A 25,168-nucleotide genomic window follows, 5' to 3' on the forward strand; every position below is an offset into this window, starting at 1 on the left:
TCCCCTAACTTGTGTCTGAATATAGTCTGTCCACTGGGTGAGAAACAGTTCCAACTCTTCCTTATTGAGACCATACATGAGTGGCTGAGACGTTTACTTGACAAAACATGGCCACCCACCAGCTACCTGGATAATGGGAAAGGAGGTGGCGAATAATTGTCAAAGAACATGTGATTATATGATCATGTAATCATGTGATATTCATTTATCAAGCACCGTCTTCTGACAGGAACAGGTGTAGGTGGTCGCTCCATTGCTATTTAGGGAGGCAGCAACACAAATGTGTAAAAATACACAAAGGCCACCAGACTTTTTTTGTCCTCAATTTTTCTCCTATTTGTATTTTTGTTCAATTGCCTTGGCTTCGTTTCGTTGTGGATAACATTTTTATCTTAGCCCCGTCCAACACAGTTAGCCGCTGTACCAACCCCCTCCATTGGCCGACAATGGAGTCACCCCCTATTGACCAATAGGAAGAATTCAACAAGAAGGATTCCAATTTTAAGGATGTTGCGCAGACGTGAATGTTTCTGTCTATCGGCGGCGACGCACGAACTCCACCAGCTGCTGCGCGGGGTAGATTCCAACATGGCGTCCTGAAGAGGCTTCAAGAAACGTCACTTGCCCGAAACTCCCGGAATCCATTCAGCCGGCTCTGTCTGCTGCGGCCGGTGTGTTAAGAAGAAGAGGTCACGTGGGGTGCTGGAGCCAATCCCAGCTCACTCTGGGTGAACACGTTCATGGGGGGGGAGAGGAATTTATTTAACTTGTTAGCGTTATTTCCACACAAAGATATTGACCACAAATCTAGAAGAAGTACTCCACCGCTTCAGACACAACAACACACACAAGGACCGGGATATTACTCGTTGTTAATGTTTTGTGTGTGTGTGTGTGTGTGTGTGTGTGTGTGTGTGTGTGTGTGTGTGTACGGACGGACGGACCTGTATTCTGTGATGAGGAGTTGGACCGTGTTGTCAGTGATGTCCACAGAAGACATCCAAACTCTGGCTACAAGCTAATGCGTGTTCCAGGTAATAATACGGCCACCATGTATAATGCAGAATGAGCCGATCGTGATGGAGAAATAATCCAGGTAGGATGAGGATTACACATCGTGGCCATATTCTTAACTGGAACACGTACAGACATGGCCACGATGTTTAATCCTCATCCTACCTGGATGATTTCTCCACAACGATCGGCTCATTGTACATCATACATCTTGGTCGTATTATTACCTGGAAAGCTAAATGGAACAAACCAACGTGTAGGTTACTGATATGTTATTTATTATATTAAAACAATACATTGAGAATGCATTTGTCAGACCATTCATTGTCAATCTCTGTGTAAACGGATGCCAACCATGGGCTCAAAATGGGATGCTGGCTAACTGGTTAGCATGCTCGACTGACCAATCGATGACATTATTTTTGACGTGTAACGTCACTATTGCTTACCATTTATTTGGAAACGGGCGGAACGCCTGCGAACGCCATATTTCTGCTCATTGGAAACACCCACCGGATAGTGTCCATATATTTCATAATTCACGAACTGGTCGAACACAAGTTTGTCCCTTTTACCACAATGAACACACATTCACGTAACTAGGTTGGGAATTGGATTATGCCCTAGGTTAGTTCCAAGTAAGTGCATGATTTATAGAAAGTCAATGATCCATTCACCGAACACTTAGAATAATTTTTTCCTGAAAGCCGGCACATTATCGGCTATCTCTTGCACGACATGCCCATAAAATAGGCTATAGGTCTACATAATTGTCATTGTGATGATCAACCAGTTAAACTGTAGCATATACACAAAAATTCAGCAACAAAGCGTGGTATTTATTTACTCATAAAAATGATAAACAAATCAACAGGCGTGGACTCGGAGCTGAGACGAAGAGGTCACGTGGGGTGCTGGAGCCAATCCCAGCTCACTCTGGGTGAACACGTCACACGGTCAGGTCAGGTGACGTAAATGTGAAATGGTGAAATAACGCAAATGTATTCGGCAAGCCGAGCAGCGCTGTGGCGCAGTGGTAACGCTGCCGTCTCGCACCAAGGGGGGAGGGGTTCGATTCCCAGCTAGGGTAGGTGATGTCAATGTATGTAAGTAATGTATCCCCGGGGTTTAGTGATGTAATAGACTGTAAATATATATACGTGATGTAAATGTAACAAGTGATGTGGATGTAATGTTCAACCTGTATGTAAGTGATGTAATGTCTACAGTTAATTGGTTAAGAGTAATAGAGATATACAGTAACAATGTAACAATGCAGATACGCCGAACCAGACCAGACCAGTGACGGCACCCCTCCAGAAACGAACCGAGACAGACCAGACCAGTAAAAGAGCGACTGAATCACGGTGGTTACGCAAACACCAACGAGGGAGGGGTTCATTCCTGGCCAGGGTAGGTGATGTGAATGAATGATGTAATGGACTGTAAATATATATACCTGGTGTAAATGGAACAAGTGATGTAGATGTTGAGTATGTAATGTAATGTAAAGGTCAGGGTTCGATTTCCGGGTGTGGGCACCTGAACATGTCTACGGAGTTAATTGGTCAAGAGTAATGGACTGGGCTAATGCAGATACGGCGCCCCCCCCCACGACCGAGGCCGAACCAGACCAGACCAGACCGGTGACGGCACCCATCCAGGAACGGACCGAGGCTAAACCGGAGACAGGACGCTTCCACAGACTAGACCAGTAAAAGATCAAACGAATCACCCACTGAAATGATTTGTTTATGGAGGACACGTAAAAATAAACAACTATTTTAGTGTAAGATTATGTAATGTTTGAGTTACACAAGATTCGTACTTGCCCCCCCCCCCCACAACAAATGGTTTGGCCACCAAGCCCCGCCCCCCTTGGTTACTGTTACTGTAATGTCTGTATAGATAGCCTGTAATCTTGTATAGATATTCTCTGTTCTCTGTTGTCTGATGTTCGGTAGGAAAATGTCCGGTCAGCATCATTCCGGTGATCAGAAAGGAAAATAAAGGGTTAAGAAATTTTCTATACAAATATTTTTTTTTAAAGGGTGGTGACGGTGAATTTGGGACGAGAAACGTACGTAGAGCAAGGTAAGAAACAGGGCCGTTAGCTTGTAATGTAAGCTAACTGGCCAGCTCTAATGCTAACGTCCATTAGCCTAGCTTGTATTAAAGCCCGACACAAAACGTTATCTTTGACAGAAACAGCTGAGTTTGGTAGAGACAGAGACAGAAAGCTGCAGTCAGGTAACAGAAAGTGACATGGGAGGCAGAGGAATTAATTTAACTTGTTGGCTTTATTATTATTATTATTATTTCCACACAAAGATATTGACCGCAAATCTAGAAGTACTCCACCGCTTCAGACACAACAACACACACAAGGACCGGGATATTACTCGTTGTTAATGTTTTGTGTGTGTGTGTGTGTGTGTACGGACGGACGGACGGACCTGTATTCTGTGATGAGGAGTTGGACCGTGTTGTCAGTGATGTCCACAGAAGACATCCAAACTCTGGCTACAAGCTAATGCGTGTTCCAGGTAATAATACGGCCACCATGTATAATGCAGAATGAGCCGATCGTGATGGAGAAATAATCCAGGTAGGATGAGGATTATACATCGTGGCCATATTCTTCACTGGAACACGTACAGACATGGCCACGATGTTTAATCCTCATCCTACCTGGATGATTTCTCCACAACGATCGGCTCATTGTACATCATACATCTTGGTCGTATTATTACCTGGAAAGCTAAATGGGACAAACCAACGTGTAGGTTACTGATATGTTATTTATTATATTAAAACAATAAATTGAGAATGCATTTGTCAGACCATTCATTGTCAATCTCTGTGTAAACGGATGCCAACCATGGGCTCAAAATGGGATGCTGGCTAACTGGTTAGCATGCTCGACTGACCAATCGATGACATTATTTTTGACGTGTAACGTCACTATTGCTTACCATTTATTTGGAAACGGGCGGAACGCCTGCGAACGCCATATTTCTGCTCATTGGAAACACCCACCGGATAGTGTCCATATATTTCATAATTCACGAACTGGTCGAACATAAGTTTGTCCCTTTTACCACAATGAACACACATTCAAATCAAATCAAAATCAAATCAAATCAAATCAAATCAGATTTATTTGTATAGCGCCAAATCATAACAAAGTTACATCAAGGCACTTTACATATAGAGCAGGTCTAGACCAAACTCTTTATAAATTTATTTAAAGAGACCCAACAGATCTCCCGATGAGCAAGCACTTGGCAACAGTGGCAAGGAAAAACTTCCTTTAAGAGGCAGAAACCTCGAGCAGAACCAGGCTCAGGGGGGGCGGCCATCTGCCTCGACCGGTTGGGTTGAGAGAGAGAGAGAGAGAGAGAGAGAGAGAGAGAGACAGAGAGAGAGAGAGAGAGAGAGAGAGACAGAGAGAGAGAGAGAGAGAGACAGGCAGGCAGGCATTGGAGGGGGGGGGTGTAGGCAGGAACATGTTGTTGTATGAAGTTCATGGAGTTGAGCTGTAATACAGAATTCATGCTATATGGGACCAGCAGGTGTTGCAGGAACATGGGATGGAGATGAGTCACCACCTGCAGGATGAGGACAGGGAGAGAGAGGAGAGGAACTGGGAGAGACAGAGACTTTGGCAGAACATGGTTAGTAAATGCAGTATAAATGCTTAGAACTGGGTGAAACTGTTTTGTTTTGTTTTGTTTTTTTTTTTTTTTTTTTTTTAAGAAGGATGGTTTTTATCAGCGCATGCAAGGAGGGAGTTAGAGAGAAAGAGGGAGAGAGGGTGACAGGGAGAGACAGAGAGCGAGAGAGAGAGAGAGAGAGAGAGAGAGAGAGAGAGAGAGAGAGAGAGAGAGAGAGAGAGAGAGAGAGAGAGAAGCTCAGTCCTTCCCCCAGCAGCCTAGGCCTATAGCAGCATACCTAAAGAGTAGAGGACTGTTTAACTGTACGCTCTGTCATACAGGAAAGTTTTAAGCCTGGTCTTGAAAGTTACTAAAGAGTCCGCCCCCCGGACCGATGCTGGGAGTTGGTTCCATAGAAGAGGAGCCTGATAACTGAACGATCTGCCTCCAGATTTACTCTTGGAGACTCTAGGAACCACAAGTAAACCTCCATCTAGAGAGCGGAGTGGCCTGCTAGGACAGTAAGGAACTATGAGCTCTCTGAGATACGATGGAGCTTGGCCATTAAGAGCTTTATACGTTAAAAGAAGGATTTTGAATTCTACTCTATATTTTACTGGCAGCCAATGAAGAGCAGCTAACACGGGAGAGATGTGATCTCTTTTCCTAGTTCCTGTTAATATTCGTGCAGTAGCGTTCTGAATTAACTGAAGGCCTTTTAGAGATTTGTTTGGACATGCAGATAGTAATGAGTTACAGTAGTCCAGCCTAGAAGTTACAAATGCTTGGACTAGTTTTTCTGCATCATCCTGAGAGAGGATGTCTCTGATTTTCCTAATGTTTCTCAGGTGGAAGAAAGCTGCCCGACTAACTTGTTTTATGTGAGGGACAAAGGACATGTCCTGGTCAAAAATTACTCCAAGGTTTCTTACAGTGGAGCTGGAGGCCAAAGTAATGCCGTCCAAACTGATGAGATGATTAGATAGTATTTTTCTGAGGTGCTTAGGACCGAGTACAATAACTTCTGTTTTGTCAGAGTTGAGAAGTAAAAAATTTCCAGTCATCCAGACTTTTATGTCTTCAAGACATGCCTGCAGTCTGACTATCTGACTGACTTTATTTGGCTTCATTGATAGGTACAGCTGAGTATCGTCTGCGTAGCAGTGGAAATTGATGCTGTGTTTCCTGATAATGTTGCCTAGAGGAAGCAGATAAAGCGTAAAGAGGATTGGTCCAAGTACCGAACCCTGCGGGACTCCATGACTGACTACAGTACATGAGGAGGAGCTGTTGTTTACATGAACAAACTGATGTCTATCTGATAAGTAGGATTTGAACCACTTTAGTGCAGTTCCTTTAATTCCAATTTCATGTTCCAGTCTCTGTAGTAAAATATTATGATCTATGGTGTCGAATGCAGCACTAAGATCTAGAAGGAGAAGTATGGAGGCTGATTCATTGTCTGAGGCCATTAGAATGTCATTGGAGACTTTAACCAGCGCTGTTTCTGTGCTATGATGGGCTCTAAATCCTGACTGAAACTCTTCAAACAAACTGTTCCCATCCAGATGCTCGTGTAGTTGTTTTGCTACAGCTTTCTCAATGATTTTAGAAATAAATGGAAGGTTCGATATGGGTCTATAGTTTGCCAAAACATCTGGATCAAGATTAGGCTTTTTAAGCTGGGGTTTGATGACCGCAGTCTTAAGTGCCTGAGGTACATAGCCCAGAAATAAAGTCAGATTAACCAAATCTAGAATAAACGGCTCAATTACATAAAAGATCTCTTTAAAGAGGCTAGTTGGTACTGGGTCTAATAGACAGGTTGACGGTCTGGATGATGAAACTATAGAAGCTAGCTCTGAGAGATTTAGAGGTGAGAATGATTCCAGATGTAAAAGAGGCGCCGCAGCTGATTCAGCAGTTGCCGTCTTCAGAAGGGGATTTTTATCTAACGTAGGCAAGAGCTGATAAATTCTTTCTCTGATCGTGAGAATTTTGTCTGAAAAAAAACTAATAAAATCATTACTGCTTAGAGCTAAGGGGATCACTGGTTCAACTGAGCTATGGCTCTCTGTCAGCCTGGCTACAGTGCTGAAGAGAAACCTCGGGTTGTTCTTGTTTTCTTCTATGAGTGCTGAGTAATATGAATTTCTAGCACTGCGGAGAGCTTTTTTATACATTTTTAGGCTGTCTTTCCAGGCTCTGTGAGACTCTTCTGACTTACTGGAACGCCAGTTTCTTTCTAATTTCCTTGATGTCTGCTTCAAGGTACGGATTTGGTAACTATACCAGGGAGCCAGCCTCCTCAGATTGAATATTTTCTTTTTGAGAGGGGCAGCATTATCAAGATTCGAACGCAGTGTGGCCATAGTGCTAGTCACAAGGTCATCAACCTGCGTATGGGAGAAATCCTCATTTAAATTTAGATTTAGATATGGCATTGTTGGGAATGATGACCAAATGTTCTCTTTAAATTTAGCCACAGCAGCTTCAGATAAACATCTTCTATAGCTGAATTTATTCCTCAATGCTGTGGAGCCCATTAAAGTAAACTCAAATGTAATAAGGTAATGGTCAGACAGGAGAGAATTTTGGGGAAGAATTGTTAGCTTGTCAATTTCAATGCCATAAGTTAGAACAAGATCAAGGATATGATTGTAAAAGTGAGTGGGTTCATTCACGTGCTGGGAAAAGCCAATTGAGTCTAGTAGGGAAAGAAACCCAGAACTAAGGCTGTCGCTTTCTACATCAACATGTATATTGAAATCTCCCAGAATAATGATTTTATCTGTACTAAGTACTAACTCTGATATAAACTCAGAAAACTCTGATAGGAATTCTGAGTACGGACCAGGTGGACGGTATACTGTAACTAACAGAACTGGTTTTTCACCTTTCCAGTCCGAGTGGGAGAGACTAAGAGTGAGGCTTTCAAAAGACCTGCAGCCAGATTTTGGTCTGGGGTTGATTAATAGGCTTGACTGAAATATTGCAGCCACCCCACCTCCTCGACCTGTGGTACGAGGGATATGAAAGTTAACATGAGTTGGGGGTGTAGCTTCATTAATGCTAACATACTCATCCTGCTGCAGCCACGTTTCAGTTATACAAAATAAATCAATATGGTGATCAGCTATGAGATCATTTACTAGTAGAGATTTTGATGATAATGATCGAATGTTCAACAGTCCAAATTTGATCGCAGTGTTATTTGAGACTAAGTTTGTGGCTGTTTTAATTACAGTTAGGTTTTTGTTTTTAGCTCCTCTTTTGTTTAATTTGAGTTTATTAACTTTTTTAAATTTAGGTCGTCGGGGGACAGACACGGTTTCTATAGACCTAAACATAGACAGAGACTCTATTCTATTCTCGGCAGATGACCGCTCTGACTGAGGCGCAGAGGAGCGTGTTAAACTGCGGCTCTGCCTCCTGGTCTCGACCCGGGATTGTCAGGGTTTTGGATTTCTAATAAAATCGGCCATATTTCTAGAAATGAGAGCGGCCCCGTCCACGGTGGGATGGACACCATCTCTCCTAATTAGACCAGGTCTCCCCCAGAAAGACTTCCAGTTATCTATGTAGCCCACGTTGTTTTCGGGACACCACCTCGACAGCCAGCGGTTAAATGACGACATGCGGCTGTACATGTCATCACTGGTCCGATTGGGGAGGGGGCCGGAGAAAACTACAGTGTCCGACATCGTTTTAGCAAAAGTACACACCGATTCCACATTAATTTTTGTGACTTCCGACTGGCGAAGTCGGGTGTCGTTACTGCCGACGTGAACTACAATATTAGCATATTTACGTTTACCCTTAGCCAGCAGTTTCAGATAAGACTGGATGTCGCCTGCTCTGGCCCCCGGGATACACTTCACTATGGCCGCCGGTGTCGCTAACTTCACGTTTCTCAGAATAGAATCACCAATCACTAGAGTCGGCTTTTCAGCGGGTGTGTCGCTGAGAGGGGAGAACCTGTTGGAAACGTGAACTGGTCGATGGTGAACCGGGGGCTGCTGCCTACGACTATGCCTCTTGTCTCGGACAGTCACCCAGCCGCCCTGACTAGATCCCGGCTGCTCGGGAGCCACTGGGGGGGGAGGAAACTATCTTAGCTGCCGTATGAGCTCGCCTAGGTTGGTCCGCACCGGCTACAGGGGGGGGGGGCTAACTACACTAGCATAAGTTGGGCTAGCTAAAGTGCGGAGCCGGGATTCTAACTCATTAATCTTCGCCTCCATTTCTACCATCATCCTACATCTATGACAAGAGGTGCTATCATAAAAGGAGGCAGAAGAATAACTACACATGAGGCACAGAGAACAGGAGAGGAGAGGAGGAGGAGAAGGAGGAACAGAGAGTGGAGACAGAGCTAGAGGACATTGCTAATCGGGTAGTTTGATTAGTGGAGGAACAGAAACGGTTATAAACTTTGGAGAAAGAGGAGATATTGACTTCTAAAACCTAGTGTTGGTGTGAAAATAATTTCCTGTCTGATTACTCGAGTGAATTAGGAAATAATAGCAGAAGAACAGTGGAAACAACACAAGCACAATAGAGAGCACAACCGCCAGTGACCGGAAATGACGCAACACGCTTACCGCACGCCATTCACGTGACTGGGTTGGGAATTGGATTATGCCCTAGGTTAGTTCCAAGTAAGTGCATGATTTATACGAAAGTCAATGATCCATTCACTGAACACTAAAAATATTTTTCCCTTGAAAGACTACACTTTATCGGCTATCTCTTGCACGACATGCCCATAAAATGGGCTATAGGTCTACATAAATGTCATTGTGATGATCAACCAGTTAAACTGTAGCATATACACAAAAATTCAGCAACAAAGCGTGGTATTTATTTACTCATAAAAATGATAAACAAATCAACAGGCGTGGACTCGGAGCTGAGACGAAGAGGTCACGTGGGGTGCTGGAGCCAATCCCAGCTCACTCTGGGTGAACACGTCACACGGTCAGGTCAGGTGACGTAAATGTGAAATGGTGAAATAACGCAAATGTATTCGGCAAGTCCAGCAGCGCTGTGGCGCAGTGGTAACGCTGCCGTCTCGCACCAAGGGGGGAGGGGTTCGATTCCCAGCTAGGGTAGGTGATGTCAATGTATGTAAGTAATGTATCCCCGGGGTTTAGTGATGTAATAGACTGTAAATATATATACGTGATGTAAATGTAACAAGTGATGTGGATGTAATGTTCAACCTGTATGTAAGTGATGTAATGTCTACAGTTAATTGGTTAAGAGTAATAGAGATATACAGTAACAATGTAACAATGCAGATACGCCGAACCAGACCAGACCAGTGACGGCACCCCTCCAGAAACGAACCGAGACTAGACCGGACATAGGACGCGTCCACAGACTAGACAGACGGCACCCCTCCAGAAACGAAGCGAGACAGACCAGACCAGTAAAAGAGCGACTGAATCACGGTGGTCACGCCAACACCAACGAGGGAGGGGTTCATTCCTGGCCAGGGTAGGTGATGTGAATGAATGATGTAATGGACTGTAAATATATATACCTGGTGTAAATGTAAATGTAAACAAGTGATGTAGATGTTGAGTATGTAATGTAAAGGTCAGGGTTCGATTTCCGGGTGTGGGCACCTGAACATGTCTACGGAGTTAATTGGTCAAGAGTAATGGACTGGGCTAATGCAGATACGGCGCCCCCCCCCCCACGACCGAGGCCGAACCAGACCAGACCGGTGACGGCACCCATCCAGGAACGGACCGAGGCTAGACCGGAGACAGGACGCTTCCACAGACTAGACCAGTAAAAGATCAAACGAATCACCCACTGAGATAATTTGTTTATGGAGGACACGTAAAAATAAACAACTATTTTAGTGTAAGATTATGTAATGTTTGAGTTACACAAGATTCGTACTTGTCCCCCCCCCCACAACAAATGGTTTGGCCACCAAGCCTTAGCTAAGCCCCGCCCCCCTTGGTTACTGTTACTGTAATGTCTGTATAGATAGCCTGTAATCTTGTATAGATATTCTCTGTTCTCTGTTGTCTGATGTTCGGTAGGAAAATGTCCGGTCAGCATCATTCCGGTGATCAGAAAGGAAAATAAAGGGTTAAGAAATTTTCTATACAAATATTTTTTTTAAAAGGGTGGTGACGGTGAATTTGGGACGAGAAACGTACGTAGAGCAAGGTAAGAAACAGGGCCGTTAGCTTGTAATGTAAGCTAACTGGCCAGCTCTAATGCTAACGTCCATTAGCCTAGCTTGTATTAAAGCCCGACACAAAACGTTATCTTTGACAGAAACAGCTGAGTTTGGTAGAGACAGAGACAGAAAGCTGCAGTCAGGTAACAGAAAGTGACATGGGAGGCAGAGGAATTAATTTAACTTGTTGGCTTTATTTCCACACAAAGATATTGACCGCAAATCTAGAAGTACTCCACCGCTTCAGACACAACAACACACACAAGGACCGGGATATTACTCGTTGTTAATGTTTTGTGTGTGTGTGTGTGTGTGTGTGTGTGTGTGTACGGACGGACGGACCTGTATTCTGTGATGAGGAGTTGGACCGTGTTGTCAGTGATGTCCACAGAAGACATTCAAACTCTGGCTACAAGCTAATGCGTGTTCCAGGTAATAATACGGCCACCATGTATAATGCAGAATGAGCCGATCGTTGTGGAGAAATAATCCAGGTAGGATGAGGATTATACATCGTGGCCATATTCTTCACTGGAACACGTACAGACATGGCCACGATGTTTAATCCTCATCCTACCTGGATGATTTCTCCACAACGATCGGCTCATTGTACATCATACATCTTGGTCGTATTATTACCTGGAAAGCTAAATGGGACAAACCAACGTGTAGGTTACTGATATGTTATTTATTATATTAAAACAATAAATTGAGAATGCATTTGTCAGACCATTCATTGTCAATCTCTGTGTAAACGGATGCCAACCATGGGCTCAAAATGGGATGCTGGCTAACTGGTTAGCATGCTCGACTGACCAATCGATGACATTATTTTTGACGTGTAACGTCACTATTGCTTACCATTTATTTGGAAACGGGCGGAACGCCTGCGAACGCCATATTTCTGCTCATTGGAAACACCCACCGGATAGTGTCCATATATTTCATAATTCACGAACTGGTTGAACACAAGTTTGTCCCCTTTACCACAATGAACACACATTCACGTAACTGGGTTGGGAATTGGATTATGCCCTAGGTTAGTTCCAAGTAAGTGCATGATTTATACGAAAGTCAATGATCCATTCACTGAACACTAAAAATATTTTTCCCTTGAAAGACTACACTTTATCGGCTATCTCTTGCACGACATGCCCATAAAATGGGCTATAGGTCTACATAATTGTCATTGTGATGATCAACCAGTTAAACTGTAGCATATACACAAAAATTCAGCAACAAAGCGTGGTATTTATTTACTCATAAAAATGATAAACAAATCAACAGGCGTGGACTCGGAGCTGAGACGAAGAGGTCACGTGGGGTGCTGGAGCCAATCCCAGCTCACTCTGGGTGAACACGTCACACGGTAGGTCAGGTGACGTAAATGTGAAATGGTGAAATAACGCAAATGTATTCGGCAAGTCGAGCAGCGCTGTGGCGCAGTGGTAACGCTGCCGTCTCGCACCAAGGGGGGAGGGGTTCGATTCCCAGCTAGGGTAGGTGATGTCAATGTATGTAAGTAATGTATCCCCGGGGTTTAGTGATGTAATAGACTGTAAATATATATACGTGATGTAAATGTAACAAGTGATGTGGATGTAATGTTCAACCTGTATGTAAGTGATGTAATGTCTACAGTTAATTGGTTAAGAGTAATAGAGATATACAGTAACAATGTAACAATGCAGATACGCCGAACCAGACCAGACCAGTGACGGCACCCCTCCAGAAACGAACCGAGACTAGACCGGACATAGGACGCGTCCACAGACTAGACAGACGGCACCCCTCCAGAAACGAACCGAGACAGACCAGACCAGTAAAAGAGCGACTGAATCACGGTGGCCAACACCAACGAGGGAGGGGTTCATTCCTGGCCAGGGTAGGTGATGTGAATGAATGATGTAATGGACTGTAAATATACACTCACCGGCCACTTTATTAGGTACACCTGTCCAACTGCTTGTTAACACTTAATTTCTAATCAGCCAATCACATGGCGGCAACTCAGTGCATTTAGGCATGTAGATATGGTCAAGACAATCTCCTGCAGTTCAAACCGAGCATCAGTATGGGGAAGAAGGGTGATTTGAGTGACTTTGAACGTGGCATGGTTGTTGGTGCCAGAAGGGCTGGTCTGAGTATTTCAGAAACTGCTGATCTACTGGGATTTTCACGCACAACCATCTCTAGAGTTTACAGAGAATGGTCCGAAAAAGAAAAAATATCCAGTGAGCGGCAGTTCTGTGGGCGGAAATGCCTTGTTGATGCCAGAGGTCAGAGGAGAATGGCCAGACTGGTTCGAGCTGATAGAAAGGCAACAGTGACTCAATAACCACCCGTTACAACCAAGGTAGGCAGAAGAGCATCTCTGAACGCACAGTACGTCGAACTTTGAGGCAGATGGGCTACAGCAGCAGAAGACCACACCGGGTGCCACTCCTTTCAGCTAAGAACAGGAAACTGAGGCTACAATTTGCACAAGCTCATGGAAATTGGACAATAGAAGATTGGAAAAACGTTGCCTGATCTGATGAGTCTCGATTTCTTCTGCGACATTCGGATGGTAGGGTCAGAATTTGGCGTCAACAACATGAAAGCATGGATCCATCCTGCCTTGTATCAACGGTTCAGGCTGGTGGTGGTGGTGTAATGGTGTGGGGAATATTTTCTTGGCACCAATTGAGCATCGTTGCAACGCCACAGCCTACCTGAGTATTGTTGCTGACCATGTCCATCCCTTTATGACCACAATGTACCCAACTTCTGATGGCTACTTTCAGCAGGATAATGTGCCACGTCATAAAGCTGGAATCATCTCAGACTGGTTTCTTGAACATGACAATGAGTTCACTGTATTCAAATGGCCTCCACAGTCACCAGATCTCAATCCAATAGAGCATCTTTGGGATGTGGTGGAACGGGAGATTCGCATCATGGACGTGCAGCCGACAAATCTGCAGCAACTGTGTGATGCCATCATTTCAATATGGACCAAACTCTCTGAGGAATGCTTCCAGCACCTTGTTGAATCTATGCCACGAAGAATTGAGGCAGTTCTGAAGGCAAAAAGGGGTCCAACCCGTTACTAGCATGGTGTACCTAATAAAGTGGCCGGTGAGTGTATATACCTGGTGTAAATGGAACAAGTGATGTAGATGTTGAGTATGTAATGTAATGTAAAGGTCAGGGTTCGATTTCCGGGTGTGGGCACCTGAACATGTCTACGGAGTTAATTGGTCAAGAGTAATGGACTGGGCTAATGCAGATACGGCGCCCCCCCCCACGACCGAGGCCGAACCAGACCAGACCAGACCGGTGACGGCACCCATCCAGGAACGGACCGAGGCTAGACCGGAGACAGGACGCTTCCACAGACTAGACCAGTAAAAGATCAAACGAATCACCCACTGAAATGATTTGTTTATGGAGGACACGTAAAAATAAACAACTATTTTAGTGTAAGATTATGTAATGTTTGAGTTACACAAGATTCGTACTTGCCCCCCCCCCCCCCCACAACAAATGGTTTGGCCACCAAGCCTTAGCTAAGCCCCGCCCCCTTGGTTACTGTTACTGTAATGTCTGTATAGATAGCCTGTAATCTTGTATAGATATTCTCTGTTCTCTGTTGTCTGATGTTCGGTAGGAAAATGTCCGGTCAGCATCATTCCGGTGATCAGAAAGGAAAATAAAGGGTTAAGAAATTTTCTATACAAATATTTTTTTTTAAAGGGTGGTGACGGTGAATTTGGGACGAGAAACGTACGTAGAGCAAGGTAAGAAACAGGGCCGTTAGCTTGTAATGTAAGCTAACTGGCCAGCTCTAATGCTAACGTCCATTAGCCTAGCTTGTATTAAAGCCCGACACAAAACGTTATCTTTGACAGAAACAGCTGAGTTTGGTAGAGACAGAGACAGAAAGCTGCAGTCAGGTAACAGAAAGTGACATGGGAGGCAGAGGAATTAATTTAACTTGTTGGCTTTATTTCCACACAAAGATATTGACCGCAAATCTAGAAGTACTCCACCGCTTCAGACACAACAACACACACAAGGACCGGGATATTACTCGTTGTTAATGTTTTGTGTGTGTGTGTGTGTGTGTGTGTGTACGGACGGACGGACCTGTATTCTGTGATGAGGAGTTGGACCGTGTTGTCAGTGATGTCCACAGAAGACATCCAAACTCTGGCTACAAGCTAATGCGTGTTCCAGGTAATAATACGGCCACCATGTATAATGCAGAATGAGCCGATCGTGATGGAGAAATAATCCAGGTAGGATGAGGATTATACATCGTGGCCATATTCTTCACTGGAACACGTACAGACATGGCCACGATGTTTAATCCTCATCCTACCTGGATGATTTCTCCACAACGATCGGCTCATTGTACATCATACATCTTGGTCGTATTATTACCTGGAAAGCTAAATGGGACAAACCAACGTGTAGGTTACTGATATGTTATTTATTATATTAAAACAATAAATTGAGAATGCATTTGTCAGACCATTCATTGTCAATCTCTGTGTAAACGGATGCCAACCATGGGCTCAAAATGGGATGCTGGCTAACTGGTTAGCATGCTCGACTGACCAATCGATGACATTATTTTTGACGTGTAACGTCACTATTGCTTACCATTTATTTGGAAACGGGCGGAACGCCTGCGAACGCCATATTTCTGCTCATTGGAAACACCCACCGGATAGTGTCCATATATTTCATAATTCACGAACTGGTTGAACACAAGTTTGTCCCCTTTACCACAATGAACACACATTCACGTAACTGGGTTGGGAATTGGATTATGCCCTAGGTTAGTTCCAAGTAAGTGCATGATTTATACGAAAGTCAATGATCCATTCACTGAACACTAAAAATATTTTTCCCTTGAAAGACTACACTTTATCGGCTATCTCTTGCACGACATGCCCATAAAATGGGCTATAGGTCTACATAATTGTCATTGTGATGATCAACCAGTTAAACTGTAGCATATACACAAAAATTCAGCAACAAAGCGTGGCATTTATTTACTCATGAAAATGATAAACAAATCAACAGGCGTGATTATGAAATCGCAAATTTGCAATTATGTCTTTTCCATTTAAAACATTGACTGGTAATACCAAATGAAATAACAGATGATCAAACCAACAGGGAAATCTCTTTTTCGCTGCAATGTCACGCAAATTGTCAATCATTTTGTACCACTTCGCTTTCCGTAAAAGCAGTTGTTCTGGGTTGGTCCTGTGGGCGGTGTCAGTTAAAATGGCTTTTTGAGAGGAACAGGAATTCCCACTGGGAACCGAATCCGTTGACACATCGGTCTGGCCATAATAATGACCGATACCGGAGAGGCCGAGGATGAATTTCAATTCCTACGAACGGTGAGTCAGCCAATTTACAAATTAGCAATAAATATAAAGCAAGAAATAAAAGTAATAAATTGTTGAAGATAGAATTATTTCAGTCTCGCCGTGGTCTCAGCAGATAACTGAGTCCTGTGTCTTTGTGGAGTTCAAAAGTTCTAAAGCCACTATTCAAAAGAAAAGTTATGATCTAATAACTCATTTTTGTGTCTTTCACTGAAAAATCTAATCATTTGAAAGTTTTGAAAATTGACTACTCATAGCAGAAAATGGCCTCTGTCTGTATTTATGCATATAAGATTATATCTGATGTTATTTTTTCTCCATAATTATTTTCTGTTGATTCACTTTTCAGCCTGGGTGGTAAAAGTCCAGAAAATAATCAAAAATGTCTACAGCAAGTAGCCAGAGCAGAAAATGAAACACCCACAATTCTTGTTTTGTCTAGTTCAGAAGGTTTCATTTACTCATTTTCGATGAGTAGAGGCGATGTGTTCCTTGAGATCACTGGAAGTGTCTCGAGAGACATGCACATGAAACACTACATCTTTGCTGACCAGTCTAACTCTGACCATTTCATTTGTAATCGTATAACCCCTTTTTGCTTTTTGTGCATATCTCCTAATGGAACATTTACTGTCTTCATCATGCAGTTTTTTTTTTCATCACTTAGAGTGACTTGAAAAGCACAAACAGCTTTTTTTTAAGCTTCTCTGCGAGATGATATCATTGTTCCCGAGTTGGAAGCTGTCCTCCCACACCTTGTTATCTTTGCCCTCTGCTGAGGACATGTCACTGAGATAGTTTCTGGTGTGGATATAAGACGCACATACTTACATGGCCAGATGGTGTCTGAACCCAGGGCAAAGTCATTTTTGCTAGATGTGTCAGATGTCATAAAATTAAATGCAGGGTGTACCCCAGGAAGTTCTTCTTCTGAGCTGGAAAGCCAACTGGGTTAAGTCTTATAGCATAGAGAATTACAGACAGACATGGCCATGATGTTTAATCCTCATCCTACCTGGATGATTTCTCCACAACGATCGGCTCATTGTACATCATACATCTTGGTCGTATTATTACCTGGAAAGCTAAATGGGACAAACCAACGTGTAGGTTACTGATATATTATGTATTATATTAAAACAATAAATTGAGAATGCATTTGTCAGACCATTCATTGTCAATCTCTGTGTAAACGGATGCCAACCATGGGCTCAAAATGGGCTGCTGGCTAACTGGTTAGCATGCTCGACTGACCAATCGATGACATTATTTTTGACGTGTAACGTCACTATTGCTTACCATTTATTTGGAAACGGGCGGAACGCCTGCGAACGCCATATTTCTGCTCATTGGAAACACCCACCGGATAGTGGGATAGAGAATTTTACTTTGCTATATATATCCAAATAAAGAGCAGGGTCCCATGTCCTGCCATCTGCATGCTCCACCATGTCCCAGCATTGGACAGTGTGTTTGATTGACTGCAGAGTACCGTTGATATGAAGAGTGGAAAGAAGGGTGAATCACGGGTCAGACAGTGCCCTATCTTTCCCATAAGGAGATATGCAGCATGAGTGGAGATGAGATAGAGGTGACGATCGTACCAACTGAACTTTGGAGACCAAGTGTCTGTTGTACCTCTCTGCAGCTCCTTAAATAGATGCAAAAACCTTATTCCTTTTACGGGTTTCATTTGGCATTTCATTGAAGATAAGATACATTTTAGGTGACAGAGATTTACTGTAATAGCTTTTACAGTAGAGATAGAACATAACATGCGGATATGCAAGTCAGGCCAGTATAATTGGGGTTCTTTCCAGAATACATTTAAACGAATGAACGAATGTGCATTTTCATGTATTTCTTCATTGTTTAGCACCGTGTTAGTGGATTGGGTTTTGTATGGGCCCATATATGTTCACTCTGTGTAAGTTATATCATAATATAATATTTTACTATACCTTGGACCACATTTTGACAAGAGCACATTTAAGAGGGAGCACAGAGAGCTTGAATTTTGCTTCAATTGTCTGAAATTGATCTATGCCGGCTTAGATGTTCACACATGTGGATAATGTTCATTATCATAAGTCATTAAAAGTTATCAAGTGAATGTACTACAGCTTCCCATTAATCACCTAGATAATCACCTCGACAATGGCATTCCCCCATCCTGGTCATGAGGCTCGGAGCGGGTTATAGAAATGTTTATACATTCCCTATACCCTTCCATTTTTGGCATAGGAGTTTGGGAAGTTTGTGCCAACTGTTGCCATCTCTATGCTTTTTGTTCCTTAGGGGGATGAGGTGGTTCTACAGAGTACCTTCAACTCTCAGGAGGAACTTGTGAAGCTCTGTCTTGCTGCTGAAGGATTTGGAAGCAGACTCTGCAGGCTTGAGTCCACTTCCAACTGCAAGGTAAATGGCTCCACTTCTGTCACTGTGCAGTTTCTCCTTCTTGTCAGAACAGCTAATTTTTAATTTATTATCACACTTAAGACTCTTGAAATTTTGAAGAATAAATGAGGGATTTATAAAGTGTTGCAAATAATACAGCAAGAAGTTTGATTATCAATTTGACTTTTGTTCCTCCATTTCTGGCAGAATGTTCCACCAGATTTGTCTGTATGTGGCTTCATCCTGGCACAGTGTCTCTCTGTCCGAGCCTTGCAGGAGATGCTGGCTCACAGTGAGCAAATGGCTGCAGAGGTGAGAGCCAATTCTTTTCATTTCTAATTGCTTTATTGGCAGTGTCATTGTGTTGCTCGCTTTGCTATTTGTGCAAAAAAAAAAAAAAAAGAGAAGAAGACTGGCCAATACCAAAGCAGAGCCCGGTCAGAGGTCAGGTAGTTCTCCTTCACTGGATAAACTGAAAGGTAGTGTTAATATGCTGCTATAGATATTAAAACCTTGTGCCACTCTGATTGGACTATGCTTTGTGATTGGGCCGATATTGTCCAATCAGATGAATTATCAAAATAGAGTCAAAATTTGTTTTTTTTTTTTTTCATGTTTGACATCATAGCAAGTTATAAAACTAGAATTGTTGTTGTGCTTTCACAAAATAATAAGCGAACAAGCATATTTAATGATGCTTGTTTATTTCTACTTGTTATTCATTTATCCATTCACTCTTTGCATTACTTTTGCTTTTTTCGTGCTACAGTATAAGTCACAGTATGTTATGTACTTTACAGGTGGGAGCTGGAGTGAGCCATCGCACACTTCTTTATGGCCAGGCGGTGTTGTTCCTACACTCATACAGTGGCATGGTGACTCATCTTGATATAATGCAGATGCAAATATAGGGTTTCAGTCATCATTCTTAAAAAGTTTTATTAACTTTTTTCTAGATATTTTTTATATATTCACTGAAAAATACACTACCAGTCAAAAATTTGGAAACACTTTGTCATTCAAATGAATAGGAAAGTGTGTTCAAACTTTTGACTGGTAGTATATATCTTTTTTTATTCTCTCAGTATCTGAGCTGCTTGTCTTCATCTCAGTCTTCAACTGATAAACTGGCTTTTGATGTTGGTCTGCAAGAAGATAAAGCAGGTATTTGGTGATGGCCTTTTTAAACAGATGAGATATTTGCGTTAATTAAATGTTGCAATATTGTCTCTATATAATTGTGATATAATTCAATCTTGAGTGATCTCAGTGTTTGTTTGTTTGTTTTTTTTTTTTGTTCATATGTTTTGTGTATGCTTTTGTGTATTAGGTGAAGCATGTTGGTGGACTGTGCACCCAGCATCTAGACAGAGGTCAGAGGGTGAGAAAGTGCGTGTTGGGGATGACCTCATACTGGTCAATGTATCCTCAGAGAGATACCTGGTGAGTCAGTGCAGGAGGGAATTTTTATGTTTTTCACAGATAACCAGGAGTATGCTTTAAATATTTGACACAATAACAAAGGTCAAAAACCATTTGGTTTAAGGAAATGACACACTTTTGTAGGTAAGTTGAATTTGTATTGTTTTCCACCTTTCTTCTGAGACTATCATTTATGTCTTTGGTTTCATGTCCTTTGACTATACTTGCCATTGTTGTGTTCTTTCTGCCGCTGATGAACTGTATAATACAATTACTGTAGAACTCGAGGCCATTTTGATTTCTTTTCAGCACCTGTCCTTTGGCACGGTACTTGAAAACAAAAGCTTGTATGACAGTCTGATTGTAAATGCAGCCTTCCAGCAGACTCTCTGGAGTGTTGCTCCCATCTGCTCTGGAGGTGGAGTTTCTCAAGGCAAGTTTCATTTTTTGTATTCTCTCTTGTTCTATAAAAACATTGTAAAAAAAAACTGTTAATCTCAAAAATTATACAGTGCACTTGATTTTGTGTCCAAGCAGTGTGATTAGCTGAAGAGGATTTCCAGCTTCTGTTTTTGCAAACTGATGCAGGCGATGGGTCAAATCACGTTGTTGCAAATGTTGAAATGTAGACAATGGTGGCTAACATAAAAATTGAGAATAGATAATGTGGTATCATTATTGTTACAATAATAATGATGATCAAATAGAAAGCATAGCAAACAAATGGCCTGTTTCAAAGGTGCAATAAATCTCTCTTTCAGTAGAGAACTCCTCTGGTGTTTGTTGTGTTAATTCTAGGATACCTGAAGGGTGGGGACACATTGCGGCTGCTGCATAGCCACAGTGATGCATGTCTGACAATTCCCTCCACACAGGAAGAAGAGCTGCAAAGGTCAGTCAGCTAAGAAGACTAATCACTTGTGGTGCCAGCTGTACAAAATGTCATTTTGTTATTTGGTCATGTCCATTTTGTCAATGTAGGATAGTGCAACATGAGATTGGATCGGTCCTTAGCCATGCACGATCTCTCTGGAGGTTGGATATTCTGCATGTTGTGTAAGTAATGTTTCACCTCATAAAATATTTTGATGGTCCAAAATAGACAACAGATTTTCATATTGGAAATTAGCAGGGTCTGATTCTGGTTTTGCTCATAAAGGCTGTACAGAACCAAGTCGGCTATTGGTGCTACGGAGCAAGATTTAGGTTGTGTTTCTCTTATTCACCTGAGGAAAAGGAAATTGAGTTATTTGAGTTCCATGTTGTTGATAATATTCAGTTGGAGTGGCAGGCATACATGCTGGGGACAGCCATTCAGACTGTGCCACGTCACCACTGGGAGATACCTGGGCCTTACAGAGGAGAAAGGCCTGCATCTTGTTGATCGGAACAAGGCTGACATCAATTCAACCTCCTTCTGTTTTCGATCTTCAAAGGTGAGGAATCAAATGAAAAGTACAACAGGCTTGGTTATACAACTGCAATGCTACATATGATAAAAGATTTTTCCCTGTAGGAGAAGCAAGACACTGGCCCAAAGACTGTTGTCGAGGGCATGGGGATCCCGGAGATCAAGTATGGAGATTCAGTTTGTTATGTCCAGCATGTAGATTCTGGCCTATGGCTCACCTACCAAGCCACTGATGCCAAGTCTTCTCGCATGGGAGCAGCTCAAAAAAAGGTAAACTCTCAGATTCACTGTCCTCAGAGAACACTGAATGTGGAAATATACTAAATCACGGTTTTAACACCAAGAACAAATCAATAGTGTAATTGCAAATGGTGTGTTCTCAGGCCATTCTGCATGGTGAGGGTCATATGGACGATGGGCTGACACTGTCTCGTTGTCAGAGGGAAGAATCTCACACTGCAAGACTCATTCGTAGCGCTATTCTCCTCTTCACTGGTTTTATCAGGTACTGGATGCCACATACAAGCCTTCAGTAAATCATCAATATCACTCTAATAGAGATTTGGTCACAATGACACAGGTTGTTGTTTCCAACTGCAGTGTTGTCTTGAAAGTTATTACTGTGATAAATGACTTCATGAAAGTGAGTTAATAGCACAAGCTTTGTGTGTGTCCTTGTTAGAGATAGACTAATGAATTAGCCATTGCAGACATATTGATATCAATGGCTGGGGTATAATATGAAATTGCTTTACAGACAGATACCACAAAGACTAGGACCTGATTTTAGGTATCACAGAGTATCCCAATTCCAAACCATACCTGAATCTGTTCTATATTCTTCATTTCTTTGTAGAAAACTGGATGGTTTTAGTCAACAAGGAAGCCTACCTTTGGGCAGCCTGCCAACAGAGATAGTGATATGGAGTCTGCAGGATTTAATAAAGTATCTCCAGCCTCCATTGGAGGTGCTGTGCCACGAAGCAAAACAGAACAGAATGATAGCTCTGAAGAAGCGACAGAACATGTTTCAAGAAGAGGTAGATCTATGTAAACAAATAAATTAATTAGGCCTCTATGTGATACATTTGTTGCTGTTTAATAAGTATGCACACTTTTCTTCTCAGGGAGTGATAGATTTGGTCCTAGATTGCATTGACCGTCTCCACCAACTTAGGGCTTCTCACTTTGCTGTAGTTGCTCAGAGTGAGACAGGTGAAGAATGGGAGACCATCCTCAGCCACTTTTATGAGCTACTAGGTGAGAATTACCACTTCAGTACTGACACCTCAACCCTAACTATCCACTGATACTGATATCAAACCTCTTCAGTGTCCCTGGATGGATTTTGGAATTATTAGTGATTGGCATACAATTTTACATACCACACATACTTTTGGACACATTTTCACTTTCACTTGAGTGCAATCCTGTGCACATGCATAACGTTTACTTCTTTTTTTCATCCTGCAGCTGCTCTCATCCGGGGAAACCGTACGAACTGTGCACATTTCTCAGGTTCTCTTGACTGGCTGATTGGCAGACTAGACTGCCTAGAGGCCTCCTCTGGTTAGTTTAATTTGTATGCAATTAAATAATAATTCTCATTTGGGACACACTGGCCATTGTTTCTGACATATTAATTTTTAAAATGTTTCTAAGCATCATAAAATTTGTTTTTTATATTTTGAATGGATAAGGTTTTATTTTTAGTTTTTATTTGGTTTTTTTTTATATTTTTTTATTTGTATTTTTATTTTGATGAGCTCCTGACTAGGTGCATTTCACCTTGGGGATCAATAGAGCTATATCTATCTATCTAATACAGGTTTTCCATAAAATAATGTTTAATATATAAGTTTAATATTGTCCTGTACAGGTGTCTTGGAGGTTCTTCACTGCATCCTTGTAGAAAGTCCTGAGGCACTCAATACCATCAAAGAAGGACACATTAATTCTATCATCTCCTTTCTGGACAAACATGGATGCAACCACAAGGTATGTGGAGTATGCAGGAATTTTCCATAATCTGAAATAAAAATAGCGGAAACTATGTCATATTATTTCTGTACTGGCTGAAATGCTGCAGTCCATCTAAATTCTGGTTTTATAGAGAAAATCATAGGCGTTTAGTTTTCATTTATTTTTTTGTCTGCATTTGTTTTGTTTGATTAACACTACAAGTGTTGTCAACCTTTTATGAGATTCCTGCACTGTTGGTCTTGCAGCGAAGATGTTGTTATTTCAGTGCTTGATGATCACCAGATTTCTCTGGAAACTAGTGTATCCGTATTTGAGTGAAATTTCCTTTTGTGTGACAGAGAGGGCAGTGCTACCCTGCAATGAATGAAAAAATGGAAAAAAATGGCCCACCAAAGCAAAAGAGTGAAGTTGAGAGCGGATACATGCAGTGTGTTAGGTTCAGAGAGAAACAAATTTTGGCGGGACTCATCAATTTTTTTATTGTGTGACCAGACATGTGATGGCAAGTGAAGCTAAACATGCCCAAATGCATGTTCAATGCCTGTATTCAATAAAACATGCATGTAAAAGCAGCACTGGGGCCTACAGTCAGGTCAGGCTGCCTGGGCACCACCCCCCCCCCCACCCCTCCCACCCAGTGAATGGGATTACCAAAGATTCCACACCCAGAGAGTTGCAGAGACCACAGGATACACAGTGAGGCCAGAGATCCTGAGGGGCCACAATCCTAACCACTGAAGTGCGAAGGCCAGGCCACCAAGGAGCAGGACACGAAGGCCCTCCTGCCAGCACTGTTGATCCTTGACGAGGAAGCATTGGCCCTTGTGAATAAGTGTGACCCTAATTGCAGTGTGGTGCATTAAGATTGGAGGATAGGTGAGACAGATGGGAGCAAGTCAGAAGGCTAGACACACTGCTGCTCTGCGGCCCGCCTTGTCAAAAAGCCCCCTGAACCAGACCTGCTCCTAGTCATTTAAATAATTATTTTAGATTAAATCTCACCTCAGAATTAAATTTTTGGAAATGAACAGATATCAATGTTTCACTAATGCAAAAACACAGAAATGAGCATTGCAACTGCACTGTAATGGTAAGTGTCAATCTGTTCCCTTATTGGGAATCATTTCCATGTGCTTTATTGTTATTGCTGGGTGAAGTGTTGACAGTGTGTATTCCAGGTGCTGGCGGTCCTGTGCTCCCTGTGTGTGTGCAACGGCGTGGCAGTGCGGTCCAATCAGAGTCATATCTGTGACAACCTGCTGCCAGACAGAGACTTGCTGCTCCAAACACGACTGGTTAATCAGGTCACCAGGTATATTTTAAAGTGTTTTTTTTCCCCAAAAGGCCTACAGTGTTTTTATCCCTGTGTTATTCTCTATTCCGTTGTCTTTTTTCAGTGTTTTGTGAATCACTCTGCATTTAGTCCCTGTTTCATTAGAGACGTGTAAAATTCAGTGTCGCATAGAGTGCATCTTCCCGTTAGGTTTTGCTTTTCTTTTCCAACAGGGAATGAATGTATTAAGTGTTGTTAAGTGCTACTGTATTAGTCAACTGCAGAGATCTCACTGCAGCATGACATGGACATCTCTAGATCCTGTGTCTACACTGACATATATGTTTTTGATGCAAGGTCGATGAAACCTTTTTCAGCATCTGTCTTTTTCTCTGTTGCTCTGGAATGAATTTAAGA

At 42.4% G+C, this 25,168-nt stretch overlaps 1 protein-coding gene across 1 annotated transcript in view; it reads left to right on the forward strand.

Annotated features, from left to right (window-relative positions):
* Nucleotides 1–16,229: 16,229 nt before the first annotated feature.
* Nucleotides 16,230–25,168, forward strand: part of LOC115055799 (ryanodine receptor 2-like) — a 60,156-nt gene continuing 51,217 nt past the window's right edge. Inside the window, 17 exon segments of the mRNA XM_029521824.1 lie at nt 16,230–16,277; nt 18,564–18,683; nt 18,870–19,000; nt 19,456–19,537; nt 19,748–19,826; nt 19,993–20,105; nt 20,394–20,517; nt 20,883–20,976; nt 21,066–21,140; nt 21,364–21,520; nt 21,601–21,765; nt 21,879–22,000; nt 22,352–22,535; nt 22,623–22,755; nt 22,969–23,064; nt 23,375–23,493; nt 24,657–24,790. Coding sequence (XP_029377684.1) covers nt 16,230–16,277; nt 18,564–18,683; nt 18,870–19,000; nt 19,456–19,537; nt 19,748–19,826; nt 19,993–20,105; nt 20,394–20,517; nt 20,883–20,976; nt 21,066–21,140; nt 21,364–21,520; nt 21,601–21,765; nt 21,879–22,000; nt 22,352–22,535; nt 22,623–22,755; nt 22,969–23,064; nt 23,375–23,493; nt 24,657–24,790 — 1,976 coding nt within the window.

The sequence above is a fragment of the Echeneis naucrates genome, chromosome 15 (genome assembly GCF_900963305.1).
Source record: "Echeneis naucrates chromosome 15, fEcheNa1.1, whole genome shotgun sequence".
NCBI classification, from domain to species: domain Eukaryota; kingdom Metazoa; phylum Chordata; class Actinopteri; order Carangiformes; family Echeneidae; genus Echeneis; species Echeneis naucrates.